We start from the raw sequence: 18279 nt of genomic DNA on the forward strand, positions 1-18279 counted from the left end.
TTTCAAAAATACAAAGGACACCAATGCAAGTGGTGCGCAAAGGACATAAAAAACGTGGCCGACAAAGAATCGTTGTATGATAGTGACATATCACCAAATAACGAAGAAAATGTAGAAAGTTAGTGGGCATGGGACCCATTTAGAGATAAGCCTTATCTCTAAGGCAATTATGTAATCTACTTTTCTGCATTTTCTTTATTTCTTTTGTCATATAGTAAGCTGTAGCCAGCTGTAAGGATGGAGACGTAGTACCTATCTGTAAGTCTCTATGCCTATAAATAAGAGCCTTGAAGCTCATTTGTATTCACCATGTTTTGAAGCAATATAAGTTATATCGTTTGATATGAGCTTGCCTCTTAGTTTTAAGAACTAGTGGTCCTATAGTGGTAAAACACTATAGTTGAGAATTCTTGAGGTAATACTCTGGAGGAATTCGCCCTGAGTTGGGATAAACTCAATACAAGCAGAAAAAACTGCTGAAGATCAGATTGCTGAAGCAAAACAACCCATATTTCTGAAGAAAAATCAGGTATGAATTTATCAAAATTATTATAAAATATGTCTGAAGTTTCATATTTTGAAGGAACATCTAGTTATCATGCTGATAGCATAATAGATAATAAAATTGAAGAAGCAGATTTGTCTTTAACTGCTGAAGAAAATTTTAAAAGAAAGTTTAGTAAACTTAAGGAATTTCTGTCAAGAAAAAATATTCTAAAATTCGGAATAATGGTAGGAGAGGAAGCAATTCCAATTGAAACAACTAATGGAAAAATAGTTATATCAACTATAGATAAACAACAAATCGATAAAAGACTTGGAAAATTTTCTGAAAACGAGAGAAAAAAGATTGGTTATATTCATATATCAACCATTCAAATTCTAATCAAAAGTACCTTCATGAAAGGTATTGATTCACCTCTAGAAATAGCTCTAGAAGATTCTAGAATTAGAAATAAAAAACAAGCAGTAATTGCAAAAGGAAATTGTAATCTAAAATATGGAAAGATAAAATTTGATATAAATTTACAGATGGGATTATCCCTAAAAGATATAGATTTGAATAAATCTATAGTTTTTCATTATAAGCTAAAAGATTCAACATTTATGAAAGAAGGTAATCATCCTTTTACAATTTACTACAGAATTAATTATGCTTTGAGTAATTCGCATCATAGCATAGAATTCATAGGAAAAGAAACAATTCATATTGATGAGTTATTTACACCATTAATTACTTTGGAAACACCAATATTTAAAGATATCACGAGAAATAGTTTTTCTCTGATAGAAGCAGAAAAGAATATGTTTGAAGAAACAGAAAAACCGTTGTTTAGAAGCCAAAGTCTTCGAATAACATCACCAAACAAAGATCAAAAAGATTTTAGCAAATCATTAAGTTCTCAAACCATATTTGAAGATGATACTTCATCCTCATTCGAACCACCTAGAAAGGATTTCGAAATAAGCAGAGAAAAAGAGCTTAAGGATCTGCATGATTCTATAAAAACTCTATCGATACAGGTTAATAAGATTAACCAAAGACTATAAAAAGTCAAAATGCCTGGTCTAACTCTTAAATCAGAATTAATACTTTTTAAAACTAGGTTACAACATCTAGTAAGTGATATAGAATGGTATTATGATCTAATATTATACAAACAAATAATATATAAAGCACAAACTTTAATGAGATCTCATATAGATTTAATTGAAGAACTGGTAGAAGAAATGCAAGAAAATCTCACAGAGATTCAAATGAAAAGAGCAAAAATTCTTTTAGAACCTTTTTGGGGCTTAGAAGGAATTGAACACCTTATAAACGAAGCTCGAGAAAAAGATAAAGCTCGAGAAAATCCCGCTGGTAATTCTGCTGAAAATCTATAATGCCTGGATTAAATCTAAAAACAGAGTTACAACTCTATAAGCAAAGACTAGAAGAAATAATTTCTGAAATAAATTATCAAAATACAAGAATTATATTAAAACAAATTCTTTTTGCTTCACAAGATTTAATAATCTACCATGTAGGTTATATTTCTAATTTATTAGAAGAAATAGAAGATTCAAATACTCTTACAAGTATTCAGCAAGAAAAAGCAAAAAGACTTTTAGAACCCTTTCAAGGTTTAGAAAAAATCGAAAAAATGTTAAAACAAATAAAAACTGATCAAATGCTAGAACAAGAAAACCTCCGCTGGAGAATCAACAATTAAGATATGCCTGGACTAGATCTTATAACAGAATTAAGACTCTTCAAGAAAAGGCTAGAAGACATAGTCTTTGAAATAGAATTATATTATGAAAGAATTGTTTTTAAACAAACTCTTTACAATTCTAGAGAATTTGTTATACATCATATAGAATATATTGAAGATCTATTAAGAGATACAGAAGATTTAGAAAATCTTACTCAGATACAAAAACAGAGAGCTAAAACACTTTTAAAACCTTTTCAAGGATTAACTAAAATCGAACAAATGATAAACGAAGTTCGAAAAAATTCCGCTGAAAACCCCACTCCAAACCTGGTATCAGAGCAGGAAACACAATCCTAAGGGAAAAATATGAAAATAAAAATAAAAAAGAAATTAAAAAATATTTTTTATATAAAACAAAAGCTTTTTAAAATCGTTTTTTCCGAATAACCGATTTAAAAAGACATCCACGTGGCACTCTCCTATTAAGCCACATAAGCGACTTTTCCAGAAAAGTCATAAAAACAACTGCACCATAGGAAAACAAGGAAAAACGCAGTCCCCAAAAAATATACCACTTATGTGAAAACAAGGAAAAACTCTTTTCTTCTCCATTAGGTTTCATTTCACGGTTTACTGTTTTATTATTGGTTCATATGATTTCTTGGTTGTTAATTTTGGCTGTCAACATCAAACTGCAACTATTTTAACGAGAAATAAGTTTAGGTCATCTATATTTTTATTTATTCTGAATTGTACTTAATTGGTGTCACTATTTCTCTTTAATTTATTATTTTGATATAATTTTATGTCATGTTAGTCTCTTTGCTTGGCGAGCAAGGAGAGCATAAATGGGACCACAGCAGAGTAAGATCATTGAAAATTAATTTGGTCTATTTATTGTGTAATCATATCATATAGGATATTGTGAAACAATATTGAAGGGTTAGACCATCCCCAGTGGTGTGGTGGTGTCTTTATCAATTAAGACACCGTACCTAATAAGTATCCCCATTGGAGAATTTTTTTTTGGGATCTCTTAAGACCCGGGGTCTTATTTAAGACCCCCAACTTTAAACGGGAACCGCACGCTTTTAATATTAAAAAATTGAAATGTAGTGATATAAAGTTATTGATAGTTGATTAGTAGGTCCCATTTAAGAACTTTTGTGTGAGATCTGGGTTGGAGGGATTGAGCGCTTATTAGGTACTACTATTAAAAAATAATAAAAGAGTGATGTGTACGTGTGAAACCCATTTAAGTACCCAAAAATGGATGTCTCCATTGTGGATGCTCTTAGAAAGATATATGTTAGTCTATTTGCTTCATGAGCAAGGAGAACATAAATGGGACCACACAGTAAGAACATTGACATTTTTCCTTGTGACTGCTTTGGACACTTGTTAACTACACCCTCCGGTCACTATTATAAGCAAAAATCTACAATTTAGATTCATTCATTTAATGATGCACATGGTCTTTATTATAGACCACATATATCATTAAATGAATGAACCTAAAATGTAGATTTTTGCTTATATTAGTGACCAGAGGGTGTATATGTATTCGATATTACAATGTTGTTTCGTTTGTCTTTTTCTGAGCTTATTTGGTGCGTGTGCAATATGGAACCTGAATTGGTAATGGTGGGGAACAAGTCAAGGTCTAAGTATGATTGGCCATTGTGAAACAAAGTTACTTTAGCACAATTGCGTGGAACAAACATGGTATTATCAAATGAACGAAAGAGTGAATTTTCCATTAAGAGAATAAGAGAGTATATCAAGTATTTATACATTGATGATATTATACTACTAACTAACATGTACTATCTTAGAATTGTACTGCACTATTGTGACTTGTACTACAAGTTACTACTATTAACTATCTCATTTCCTTTGTTTTCTTCATGGTGCAATACATGGAACTAAAAGTAAGACAAATAAGAAGAACAATTATTGCACAAATAAAGTTTGAATTATAGAGTAAATCATTAAATACGTTCTTGAATTATTTAAAAAAAATCATTGATTTTTTCAAATTTTACTCATATGAGTCATTCTAAGAGTCAAATATCAAATTTTATGATAAGTTAATGATTAAATTGTAGATAAGTGGTTAAAAATAGAGATCAACTTGATGATTAATGGCTAAAATATAGAGATGTACACCATCCGATTACTATTATAATCAAAAGTATAATTTTTAGATTCATTTAATAAATGATGTATGCCGTTTATTATATAGACCATATATATCATTTATTGAATAAACTTAAAAAGTGAATTTTTACTAATAATAGTGACCGAAGAGTTTAATTGATTGTTTAATAGCGTCAGACACCATTTTTAAAATATTTATAGTCTCAAACTTTTTTAGAGTGCCTTACAAAGTCGAAGACTAACTTGATGGTTTAACTTTTATACTAGGCCACATTTAGGATAATACTATATTAAGAGAATTTCTAGGGAATATTCTCCCACTCAACATATACCATTCGGTCATATCAAGAGACAAATGTATTTAAAAACGCATTCAAAGACAAACGAACAATGAATATTTTTGTTAATAACCCATGAATTAAAACTAATCCATAGCGTTTTTTATCATGTATCAATGACTTAATTGCAGTTTTAGCCTCCAAATTTTATATTGTGGGATTTGTCCCCTAAATTTAAAATTGCAATTTTGATCCCTAAACTTTACTCCCTTTGGATTTACCATCCCCAACTCACCAAATTGAGGTGAGGTGGATCTTTTTTTTACACTTAGCATGCTCTAATTGGACAAGGTGAAAATTGGTTATTATTGAAATAAAAAAATGTTTTCCAAGCCAACACGTACCCATTCTTCCAACCCATCCAATGTTCAATTGTCTTCAAAATCTTCACAATTCTTCATCTTCTTCTCTTTCTCTTCACATGCACCTTTTGCAGGGAGTTTTCCAATTGCAACAAAAAAAAAAATCAACTACACCTAATTGAGCCCCTATAAACATGAATAATAAAAAACTTACGGACCGTATAAACATGTTCATTGGAAGGATATATATTATTCATTCTGACCTATTTATAAGAAAAATTAGGTCAATAAAAGTTAATTTAGACCATATACATTAAGTTTTGTTGATCCAAATATCTCTTATAAATAGGACTGGAGAAAATATTTGACATGTAAAATGATTTTAGAAATATTTGTATGAGAATTCCATTTCTTGAGACTTGAGAGTCCAATCCAACGTTTGAAATCCATCTAGTACATCATAGCCAACTGCAACGTATAATTTTTCAAATTGAGTTGCATCCATGATTTTGAGTACCTTAGTGTTATGCTAGTCTAGAGTTATGTGTGACAAATTTATTAATTGGAAAATATAGTTGTAAAAGAACTTAGATTCATTGATGAATTTGATGAATAATTGAAAAAATTTGAGAAGAAAATGGAACAGTGGATGGGTTGAGATATTGCAATAGTGCAACAAAGGGTCTTCCTTTACATCGTAAATTTTAAACTTAGGGGCCAAAGTGGAAAACTTGAGGTTAAAAGTGTAATTAAACCTTTTTAATCTCATATTTTATATTTTCGTCCCAATTACCTTCGACGATCAATCATATACTTTTTCCTTAAAAAAAGGTTATGCTAACACGTGGCTTAAGGGCACATGTTAAGATTGCATAGTTAGCAAATGATAAAAATTAATTTTCAACTTTTTAATAAATAAATTGGCACTAACATGTTAGCCTTTCTCTAGAAAATCAATCGTATACTTTTCTAATTCAATATAGTAATTTAATTATAAAATTAGTGTTAATTTCACAATCTTTGTGTTCGACAATCCGGTAGCAGGTTGAAAAAGGGGGAACACCATTGCTTGCAAGATGAAGGCATGGAGTGTCCTTAAAATTATGCTTGTTACATAAGAATAGGTACAACTTCAATTACTAAAATAATTCATATCCAGAGGTGGTTTTAAAGTTTCCAATTAATTTGCTTTAGTTTTCCATCCAAAAATTTTCGAATCATTGTTTAAATAGAAGATTTGGCAAAAGAATTCAATGACAGTGCATTATTAATGAGAAGTGAATTTTGAATATACACCATATAATATCATGAGAGTACAACATTAATTATTTATACAACTCATGTAATTTTTCTTGTTAAAACAAGAAACTACAAATAAAAGAAAATCAAGTACCAATATAAATGTCTCAAACTAAAAAAATGCCAAAATAAATAAATAAATGTCGATTGCTCTAGTCTCTTCATATGAAGTGGATGCAGATTAATACTGCATGACTACAAACGTGAGAGATAAGAGTTAACAGGGAAATGATAAACTACAATTGGAGCACCCTTTGATTTTTGTTTGCTCTTTTGTTTCTCTAAAGATGAAGATTTCAATTTAGATGAGTTTTCATCAAAATCAGAAACTTGAGATGATGAGTTTGAAGAATGACCAAAGCAACTTAAGAAGGATGAAATGAAAGCCATAAAAAAGTTGATTTAATTTGCACTTTGAAGTGGGTTTTTTGTTTATGTAAGTGTGCAAAGCTGAAATGATTTAGTTGTGGGTTGAACCATGTAATTAACTTGATCTATTTATATAGTTATCATTTCATATCATATGAGATATGATAATAGTCAAATTGCTTGGCGACCAAGGAGAAAATAAATGGGACCACTTTGAAAAAAATTCATTTGTGGCTGCTTTGGACACTTGTTAATCAAGTCATGTATTCGACATGTTGTTTCCTTTGTCCTTTTCAAAGCTTTTTATTTAGTGCATGGAACTGGTGCCTTGCTTGGGAAGGAACTAGTCTTGGTCTTAGCCTATATTTGGTATCCAATGTGGACAATGGTTTGTCGTGATTTTGACAATCTATCGGAATACCAAACATCTACTTAGTAATATAATTTGACTATTTAAAAATCAGGTCTCGTGAGATAAAACGTTAATCGTGACATAAAACCTTAAACAAGCAGGATGAACAAATATTACACAAATTAAGTTTGACACGGATTTAGGATAATATATTCCATTTTGACACGGATTTATTCCAATTTTGAAAGGAAAGAAATCCTTTTTTCTTTTAAAAATAATAATAATAAAGCAAGGAAATCTTGAAATATATTTGGTTTTGTTTTCATTTTATGATTATTACATAAAAAATTAAAATAAGTAGAATTTGATGCGTAACAACTAGGGTGAAAATAGATAAAATTGATTGAAGAGGGTCTACACCCTAGTTTAGATCAGGTTAGATCGGACCTGATTTTTTTAAGAGTAGGTTTCTTTTTTTGAAAGATTGTCATACTCTCCCTTTTATTGAGAGAATCTTGGATTACACTTCTTTCCTGTGTTAAAATATATATTTCTCGAAAAGTAAATATAGAGAGTAAATTATACTATTATCTTCTAAGAGATGATTATACTACACTTTATTAAAAATTAAATATGTATTACACTTCTATTTTAATATAATTAAATTTTACCTTAAATACACATTTGATCCCTCTCTTTTGTTCAAAATTAACCATTAGTCTCCTCATTTCTTTTTTTTTTTGACAGAATAGTCTCCTCATTTCTAAAACTGAGTTTTTGGTCCCCATATATTTTTTTTAACAAAGGTCCCCATATTTTACAACCTATGGAATTTGTTTGGTCTCCATCCCATTGTATGATATTGAATCATTATTACTAACTTGGATAAAATTGAATCAACATTAGTATTTTAATTAGTTTAGGTCAACTTTGCATTTTGGATAAAAGTTGACCAAAATTCAATTAAAATGCTAATGTAAATTTAGTTTAATCCAAATTAGTTATGCTACATTGCTATCACGTCATTAATGATGATGTAACATCATAAAAAATGGAGGGTGACCAAAGAAATTCCCCAAATTGTAAATTAGTGAGACTAAAAATGCAGTGGGATTTTTGTTTATTCAAGCGAATTTAATGATTGAGTTGTGAATTGAATTCAGGAAATTAACAGTGTAATCATATCATAGGATATCGTGATATAATTTGGATCAACAAAAATTGATGTATTTGATTTTAAATTTAAATTTATATTAACTTTTGTTGACTTAAATATCTCTTATAAATAGGATCGGATAGAGTATTTGACATGTAAAATGAGTCCAGAAATATTTGTATGAGAATTCCATTTCTTGAGAGCCCAATCCAACGTTTGAAATCCATCAAGAACATCATAGCCAACTGCAACGTAGAATTTTTTAATTTGAGTTGTATCCATGATTTTGAGTACCTTAAGTGTTATGCTAGTCTAGAGTTATGAGTGACAGATTAATTAATTGGAAAATATAGTTGCAAAAGAACATCGATTAATTGATGAATTTGATGAGCAATTGAAAAGATTTGAGAAGAAAATGGAACAATGGGTGGGTTGAGATAGTTCAATAGTGCAGCAAAACTTCTTTATTTACATTGCAAGTTTTAAACTTAGAGGGATAAAATCACACAAATGAAAAGCTGGAGGTTAAAATTGCAATTATGTCTTTTTTAATCTCATATGTTATATTTCTATCCCAATTACCTTTGACAATCAGTCATATATTTTTTACCTTATACAAAAACAAATCAATCATATACTTTTATATTTAAATAGAGTAATTTAATTATAAAATTAGTGTTAATTTCACAATATTTGTGTTCGACAATCGGTAGCTGCTTAAAAAAGGGGGAACACCATTGCTTGCAAGAGAGTCCTTAAAATTATGTTTGATACATAAGAATAGGTACAACTTCAGTTACTAAAATAATTCATATCCAGAGGTGGTTTTAAAGTTTCCAATTAATTTGCTTTAGTTTTCCATACAAAAAATTTCGAGTTATTGTTTAAATAGAAGATTTAGCAAAATAATTCAATGACTGTACATTATATAATATCATGAGAGTACAATATTAATTATTTATACAACTCATGTAATTTTTCTTGTTAAAACAAGAAACTAAAAACAAAAGAAAATCAAGTACCAATATAAATGTCTCAAACTAAAAAAAGTACCAAAAATAAATAAATAAATAAATAAATGTCGATTGTTCTACCCCATGAGTTTAGCTCAGCTGATAGGGATGCTGCATATTATATGCAGGGTTAGGGTTTGAACCGTAAACATCTCAGTTCTCCACATTTAAAATGTGAGTTTTAGCCATTAAATTACTTGACCAAAAAAATAAATCGATTTCTCTATCATAAAAGTGGATGCAGGTTATATTACTACATGACTACAAACGCGAGAGATAAGCATTAGCAGGGAAATGATATACTCCAATTGGAGCTCCCTTTGATTTTGATTTTTCCTTGCTCTTTTGTTTCTCTAAAGATGAAGGCTTCAATTTAGATGATTTTTCATCAAAATCAGAAACTTGAGATGAAGAGTTTGAAGAAGGGTCAAAGCAACTTAAGAAGGATGAAATGAAAGCCATAAAAAAGTGATTTAATTTGCACTTTGAAGTGGGTTTTTTGTTTATGTAAGTGTGCAAAGCTGAAATGATTTAGTCGTGTGGTTGAACTTCATGTAGTTAACTTGATCTATATATAGAGTTTCATCTTATCATATCATATGAGATATGATGATAGTCAAATTGCTTGGCGACCGAGGAGAACATAAATGGGACCACTTTGAAAAAAAATTCATCTGTGGCTGCTTTGGACACGTGATTTTTTTTTTTTTTTTGAAGGAGGACACGTGATTATCAAGTCATGTATTCTACATGTTGTTTCCTTTGTCCTTTTCAAAGCTTTATTTGGTGCATGGAACTGGTGCTTGCTTGGGGAGAAACAAGTCGTGGTCTTAGCCTATATTTGGTATCCGATAGGTATGTTAAAAATTATGACAATGGATAGTGCATTGTAGATAGTGGATATCAAGATACCAAACATATATTTAGTAATGACTTGACTATTGAAAAATCAAGTCTCATGCCATAAAACATTAAACGAGTAAGATGAACAAATATTACACGAATTAAGTTTGGGTGATACTCCATATTAAGGATAATATATTCCAGGTTGATGATACTGTTTTATTTCAGTTTTGAAAGGAAATAAATCTTTTTTTTTTCAAACATAATAATTATAAAGCAAGGAAATCTTGAAATATATTTGGTTGTGTTTTCATTTTTATGATTATTACATAAAAAATTAAAATGAGTAGAATTTGAGGTGTAACAACTAGGGTGAAAATAGATCAAGTTGATTGAAGAGGGTCTACAACCTAGTTTAAATCAAGTTAGGTCATACTAGATTTTTTTGTAAGAGAGCCAACTACTCCAATTACATTTCTGACCACATTAGAATATGAGGGTGCAACTCCTAGGATTTTTTTCAGAAGGTCCCTATGTTATTATGATGAGTACATAGAGTTTTTCGATCAACCCCTTTTATTAGTAACCCTACTTATGTCGAATGGCTAAACAAAGTAGCACTTGAGAAATCCCAGTTATGGAAAACCTTATGCATCTTCGACCTCATCCAACTCTCTAGGATTGACCCTAAGTATGATTCCAATTTACTCCTTGCTGCCATCCATTTTTGGGAGGGTTCGAATAACACTCTCCAGCTAAAATGTGGCATGCTCACCCCCACTCTTATTGATGTGTCAGCTATCACTGGGCTTCGACCCATTGGGGAAACCTATAACCCTAGAATAGTGAGTGAGAAACATAGTGTTGTGAAAGTGCCTCAAAATTGAAGAAATTGGAATTCTGGTAGCAGAAAATCGGTGGCCGATTTTCAGAGCACGGTGGCCGATTTTGGACTCTGTTTTTTTGTCTGTTGGTTCTGTAAAATCAGTGGCCGATTTGGTGAGCACGATGGCCGATTTTGACAGCAGAAAATAAAATAGAAACGTATTTTTGGGCCTAGATTTGTTCCAGTTTTATTGAGGATTCTTTTACTACAAATATAAACATTGTATCAGTGTAAACCTTGAGAGATAGAGGGGGCTGAAACAAGGGTTTAGAAAAGGCAACAACAAATCTAGGGTTTGTGTAGAGTTTGTCTCTTTGGAACAAACACTAGGGTTTGAGGGTTGATTCACCTTGGGAAACACTATTAGGATTGAGTCTCTTGGTTACGGGAAGAGGCTGGGATTTGGGTAGAATTAGGCGGGAGACTTATTCTTGTAACCCATTGACATCTCTTTTGTAACGTTACTCATCATATAGTGGAACGGAGGGCTGCTCTCTCCCCCAGACTAGGTCAGTTTGGACCGAACTGGGTCAACAAATTCTTTGTGTTCTTTCTTCCTTTTCTCTCGCTGTTGTTTTCTACTTTTGGCTTGCGATTATAATTGTTCCATACACTTTGATTTTGGTTGCTTAATTATCCCTTGCTCCACACATCAAGTTGTTATTGGTGTGAGTTTTTCATCGAATTAGCAACTATTGGCGCCCACCGTGGGGCAAAGGTCAAAGGATAATCTAGTACCATGGGTTCGAAGTGGGATATTGAGAAGTTTACCAGAGATAACGATTTTGGGTTATGGAAGGTAAAGATGGAAGCGGTGTTAATACAGCAAAAGTGTGAGAAAGCTTTGAAGGGTGAAGGTTCGTTACCGGTCACCATGTCACGAGCGGAGAAGACCGAGATGGTGGACAAGGCCAGGAGTGCCATTGTCTTGTGCCTCGGGGATAAAGTTTTGAGAGAAGTAGCAAAGGAACCAACCGCGGCATCGATGTGGGCAAAGTTGGAATCTTTGTATATGATAAAGTCTTTGGCTCATCGGCAATTCCTGAAGCAACAACTCTACTCATTCAAGATGGTGGAGTCAAAGGCCATCATGGAGCAACTTACGGAGTTCAACAAAATCCTTGATGACTTGGAGAATATTGAGGTGCAACTTGAGGATGAAGATATAGCTATACTTTTGTTGTGTGCTCTACCGAAATCTTATGAATCGTTCAAAGATACCATGCTCTATGGCAAAGAAGGCACTGTTACCTTGGAAGAAGTTCAAGCGGCTTTGAGAACCAAGGAGTTGACCAAGTTCAAGGACTTGAGAGTTCATGAAAACGGTGAAGGCCTAAGTGTCTCAAGAGGGAATGGTGGAGGTAGAGGTAACCGGAGAAAGAGTGGTAAGAAGTCAAAGTCTGAATGCTTTAACTGTCACAAGATGGGTCACTTCATGAAGGATTGTCCGGAGATTAATGGTAACTCCGCACAAATTGTCACTGAGGGTTATGAGGATGCAGGTGCTCTGATGGTGTGGTGTTGCTTGGAGGATGAAGGTGATGTTGGTGATAGAGCCAAACCGCAAGTGCACGGCCTATCGAAGTAATAGTAGTAAGAAGAGTATCGTTCCGCTAGGGAGTTGTGAATTCAATTAACTTTTAGAGAATGATTAGAAGAGAAGAAAGATTATGAAATAGGGGGTTAATTGCTAAAGATGAATAACAATAATAATAAAAGAGCCTTGGGATTATTGGTTTATCACAATAACAAACCCTTCACTAGACAAGACTTAAACATCTAATTTCATGGTTTACACCTTAATTTCTAAAGACCGGTTTCCCTTAGCCCCTCACCTTTCCGATGAAAGTCCGGTGAGAGTTTACTTCTAGTAACCAAGCCTATTTCGCTGACTTGATTACTAGAAGATGCATAGAGGATTGAAACTACTCTTTGTCTCAATAATTGCAAAGACTATTTCACTGTTTTGCAATTATTGTCTAGATTCACTTGTTCCAACATCAAAGCTCCGCTCTCGCTTTATGAATTGATGTTTGGGATGATGGATTAACGATTATCAAACCCTCCGCTTTCGCTTCCACAGTTTGATAATTGTTAATCCACGTTAAGACGGTGAATCTAGATTAGAAATTAGGGTTACATAGAAATTAGGGTTTAAGCTTGGTTTGTTTAGGATTATGTCATTAGACTTACCAACAATCCCAAGACAAAGAAGTCTACTCACTAACGTTCATTGTAGACATGGGGGAAGAAGAGAGAAATACGGTAAAATAAATTGCAAAGAAAGTAAAAGGAAAAATAAAGACTTTTATTAAAATAGCAATTGAAATAAACAAAGTAAAGCATGATTGTTTATGGTGGAGAGCTACTCTATTTATAGCTTTACAATTGACTTAGAAACTAAGCAACTAAAAGGATAAAACGGTAAAGCCGCAACAGGGTAACTTGGCCTTGAAGAAAAAGCAGCAAAAGTGGTTTCTGGGACGGGCACGGCCGTGCCACATGTTGGCACGGGCCGTGCCAAGCTTCTGAGTTGGGGGAATATATTTTTGCCCCGTATCTTCGTATTCTTGCGCTGTATTTTGCTCCAGTCCTCTTTCTTTTGCTCCAAGGCACCTTCCACCATATATTTATTCCTAAAATAAAATAAAATACAATTTGAAGTAAAATATTCTAATATAAAATAAAATGCAATAAAACTAAATCAAATCTAAAATAAAACTAAACTAAATAAGGCAATAAATTATACTATCTATGACTCATCAAACTCCCCCACACTTGAATCTTTGCTTGTCCTCAAGCAAAAGGCAGCAAACATAGCAGCAACAAAAGATTTGATTATGGCAATATTAAGAGCAAATGTCTCTAGAGAAAGGCTTTGCCTCAAGCACACTAATTACAATTTCAAATACTTCTCATGAACCTATTCTACCCAACATCAAGTCTCAAGTGAGTGTGTGTGTGCAGTCCAACCCTTTTCTTGCTCCTGTATAAGACAGATATTATGAGGAATAGGTTCTATCCTTAGTGCTAAAGTAACCGAGAAAAGTCCTTTCTTCATTTCATATAGGAGTGATGGGAATTTGAGTTAAAAATTAAATTAGATATAACAATTGAGCACAAGGGGCTGCAGATGCTTAGGGGCTATCTATCCTCATAGGAAGTCTTCTCGGATGTAATTGTCCTTTCCCCCTAGATTCAAAATCACCCTAAGCAGTGCTGCAAAATTATTGTTTCATCTCCGCGTAGGAAGTCTTTTTGGATGTAATTGTCCTTTCCCCCTAGCATTAATGGATTTGTTTCACTTTAGGTTCAAATTAGGGAGTCACCACCACAATTAGGAAGTTAGGGATTGTCCTTTCCCCCACATGTTGGTGCCATTCTCCCGCCCCATTTAACATTAACAAATTAAAAAGAATATAACAATTAAGAACAATTTGATTAATTTTCCCACACAAACTTATACTACTTTTACTCTTAAGACTTTAAAGGGTCTAAGTTAACACTAAAGCTAGAACGTGTTCCTTAAAATACCTATTCATACATTTACTCAAGGATTGCAACCGGGTGCTTTTCTCATTGGAGAATTTCACAATAAAACATGATATGGGTATAGCAAGAACATAAGAAACACAAGAAACTACTTTTATGTACAAGAAGCAACCTTTTAAAGAAGAGACAAAACAAAAAAAAAATTCATGCCAATTTTTACATTAAAAACAAGCTACTAGTCATGCCTCTTGCTATAAAAACAAAACAAAAGAATAAAGTTCAAGGGAGTTTGGAACACTACGACTCTAGACACTTTATTAGGCCCCCCCACACTTAGGAGAAGCATTGTCCTCAATGATTCAAAAAGAAAAAGAAATTAAAAGAGAAGAAGAAGAAGGAGTAGAAGAAGAAGAATAGGAGAAGAAGATGAAGAAGAAAAGATAAGGGAAGAGAGGAAGAGGAAAGCTCACAATTGTTCATTGAGGTCCATAGGGAGGACCTTGGAGATGAAGGTGTTGCATCATCCGGCGGAGCATTTCATTATTTTCTTGTGTTAAGCGGTTGCTTCTAAAAATTTGAACATCATTTCGAAGCCCGAAGATTTCAACACCTTGCCTTTGTTGCTCGGTGCTCATCCTCTCAATCTCATTGTGGATCCATGTCCATCTTTGATCTTCATTTAGATTATCGGTGTTATGGCCATGGTGCTCCTCCTCTTGGTGCAAGTTAGCACTGTCTCCTTCATCAAGATTGTTCTCTTCATGTACCTGATTATCATCAACATACAACAAATTTGCTTCACCTCGATGCTAGTCCGAGATGGATTAGGAAGTAGTAACAAAATAGACACATGAAGCTTGAGTGAATATTGCATGGGCGGATGATGTTTTATGAAGTTCATTGCAATGAGGGTTTCTATGTTTAGCCTATTGTTTCTCTCAATTGGATTTACCCCCTCATTTTCACCCACTCAAAATTGCCTAGTTATGTATGTGATGATGCCACCCACTACTATCTCCCCCTTTCCGGCAGGTCTATTACCTACATCGCAAGATAATCAAGCAAGTAGAAACAAGTGTTCATAGCCTAAGTGGAAACAACTCTATGGTTAGGATTATCAAAAGTCAACCTATTTTTAGAAAAAAAAACAATTGAACTTAGGAACTCATAGGTGAAATTCTCATACCCTCTCATAGGTTTCAATATCTCAATCCATCCTAAGTTTCCTAGCAACTTATACACATTATCTCTAATGCCTAGCACATTCAAGCTATGAGAATCAGGATATCGACAAGGATGTACAGGTTTAGAAGTTAGAACTTTATACCTATCCCTTTGTGTGTTGTCTTTGAATTGGATTCCATGATTCTTTGCCGGTGCTTTCTTCTTTGCTTGAGGTCCTCCGGAAGAGCTTGCTACTTCTTTACCACCTCTTCTTGAAGCCATTAACCTTAGGTTGACTTTGTGTGGTTTGGGTCAAGGTTAGGGTTGGGAAGAATTTTGGTAGGAAAGGTTGGTTTAGGTTTGGGTTTGATGTTCAAGTAAGGGTTATGAGTATAGATATGGAGATTGGTTAAGAATATGTGGTTTTTGGGTTAGGTTTTAGGGAAATAAGGCTTTGGTGAATTATGGGTTTGGGTGGATGAAAGTTGTTTTTGATGGAAGGGTTTTGTGTAGAATGAAGTTAAGAGTTGATTGGGTTAAGGAGTTGATTGATTTGGTGAAGTTTTTAGGGAGATATGAAGGTTTGAAGGTTTCTGGTTATTAAGGATTTAGGGAGAAAAAGTCAGGCACGGCCGTGCAATGCACAAGTGCGGACCGTGCCAAGCACAGGCACTGTTCGTGCCATGCACGGGATTTTTTTTTTTTTTTTGGACAGGCACGGCCGTGCCAAGCTTCTGGAAAAAAAATGGTTTTGGGTAGGTTTGGTTAGCACGGCCGTGCTATGCACGGGCACGGGCCGTGCCATGCACGGGTCAATGACTTCAATTTTTTTCATTTTTTTTTTCGCATCATATTTGGACAAGTACCTACAAAACAAATTAAAACAACACAAAACAAACAAAATAAAAGCAATAAAAGTCATGGGTTGCCTCCCACGAAGCGCTTGTTTAGAGTCACTAGCTTGACGGTTAGAAGGTGGTTTATCTATCCTATACCCAATCTCTCAGAAAGGGATAATGGCAACAAACTAACATGCTCTCCCAAATCACACATGGCTTTCTCAAATGTTTTATATCCTATGACACAAGGTATGGAAAATCTCTCTGGATCCTTAAGTTTAGGTGGCAATTTGTTTGGAAGTATTTCAATAAAATTTCTAAACTGCTCATCTAACTTGGATTTAGCAAACTCTTGTGTTAAAGGAATTTTAGGCTCATGAGATGGTGAAACAAATGGCTTGTCATTCTCTCCTATAGCTTTCTCACTTTGAGGCTTATCACTTCCTATCTCTCGTTCATTGTTCTTAATTTTCACAACGGGGTCCTCTAATTGGTTACCATCCCTAAAAATAATAGCACGTATATGGTCTTCGGGGTTGGTTTCGGTTTGGCTTAGAAGGACTTCGGAGGTTTGAGAGGGAGTAGCCAGCTGTTGGGGTACTTGGGAAGTCTGAGTCTCTATCATCTTACTGTGAGTAACTATGGAGTCTACGTTCAATGTATGTTTGGCAAGAGAGTCCTTCAAAAATTCAGTTTGGTTTTTAAACTCTTGGAGCTGCTCAGATTGATTTATAAGAAAATTTTCTAAAAAAAGTTCCAAACTGGATTTTTGAGGGACTATTTGGTTGTTTGCATAACTGAGTGGTGTTGTTTCTTGTCCAAAAAGATTTTGAGGGGTTTGAAAAAAAAAATTGGTTATTTTTAAACCCTTGATTATATTGAGCATAGTTTACTTGCTCAGGACTTCTAACAACACTACCTAGTTGGCAATCAATGCCAATATGGCCAAATACACCACAAACTTCACAAAGAGGTGATACAGGGGGAGGTGTGACAGCACTAGTATTTATTTTATCAAATTTTTGTGTGAGTGCGTCAACTTTAGTAGCTAGATGATCAAGGGAAGAATTTTCATACATACCTACCTCTTTCTGAGAGGGTGAAGGAGCAACATTAGTGGTGTCCCTTCCGTAGGTCCACTGATAGTGGTTTTGTGCCATGTCCTCGATCAAAGCATATGCTTCTGTGTATGTTTTGTTCATCAGAGCTCCACCTGCAGCTGCATCAACATAAATTTTTGTGGGATACAAAAGGCCATTATAAAAAGTGTGAATAATAAGCCAATTTTCTAAACCATGATGGGGACAAAGTCTAAGCATTTCTTTGAAACGCTCCCACGCATCGTAAAGAGATTCTCCATCTTTTTGAGTGAATTGTATGATTTGTTTTCTTAAGTGAACAATTTTAGAATGAGGAAAGAATTGGGCAAGAAAAGTTTGCCTCATTTGTTGCCATGAAGTGATAGAACCAAGTTTTAATGAATTAAACCAAGCACTAGCTCTTCCCCCTAAGGAAAAAGGAAAGTAGTGCAGCCTTACGACCTCTTGGTTTGCATTCACGGTTCCACTGAGTCTTAAAAAAGTTGAAATATGAAAATTCGGATCCTCAGTGGTTGATCCGAAAAATTGATTTTGCTGAACTAACTCAATAAGTTCAGGTTCTATTTCAAAATTGTCATCAACCGTTGGGTACACAATAGCATCGTATGACTCATTTGAAGATGGGATTGCATACTCTATGAGAGTGCATTCCTTAGCCATATCGTTATTATCTTCCCAAGAAGTTAAAGGCAAAAGAAGAAATAGAAAAAGATTTTTTTTTATATATATAAAATAAAATAAAATAAAGAGAAAGATTTTTTTTTT

At 33.5% G+C, this 18279-nt stretch overlaps 1 protein-coding gene and 1 non-coding gene across 2 annotated transcripts; both read left to right on the forward strand.

The window, feature by feature from the left end:
* The first annotated feature begins 233 nt into the window (after positions 1-233).
* LOC146936333 (uncharacterized) lies at positions 234-1551 on the forward strand. Its single transcript, XM_085757693.1, has one exon. The coding sequence runs from the start codon at positions 559-561 to the stop codon at positions 1549-1551; it is 993 nt and encodes a 330-aa protein (XP_085613819.1). The 5' UTR covers positions 234-558.
* Positions 1552-17704: 16153 nt separating this feature from the next.
* On the forward strand, positions 17705-17812 carry LOC146936334 (small nucleolar RNA R71). Its single transcript, XR_015033698.1, has one exon. It is a non-coding gene; the product is annotated as a small nucleolar RNA R71 (small nucleolar RNA).
* The last annotated feature ends 467 nt before the right edge of the window (positions 17813-18279 follow it).

The sequence above is a fragment of the Medicago sativa genome, chromosome 3, assembly GCF_051527215.1.
Source record: "Medicago sativa cultivar Bolivia chromosome 3, Bolivia_mono, whole genome shotgun sequence".
In the NCBI taxonomy this organism is placed as follows: domain Eukaryota; kingdom Viridiplantae; phylum Streptophyta; class Magnoliopsida; order Fabales; family Fabaceae; genus Medicago; species Medicago sativa.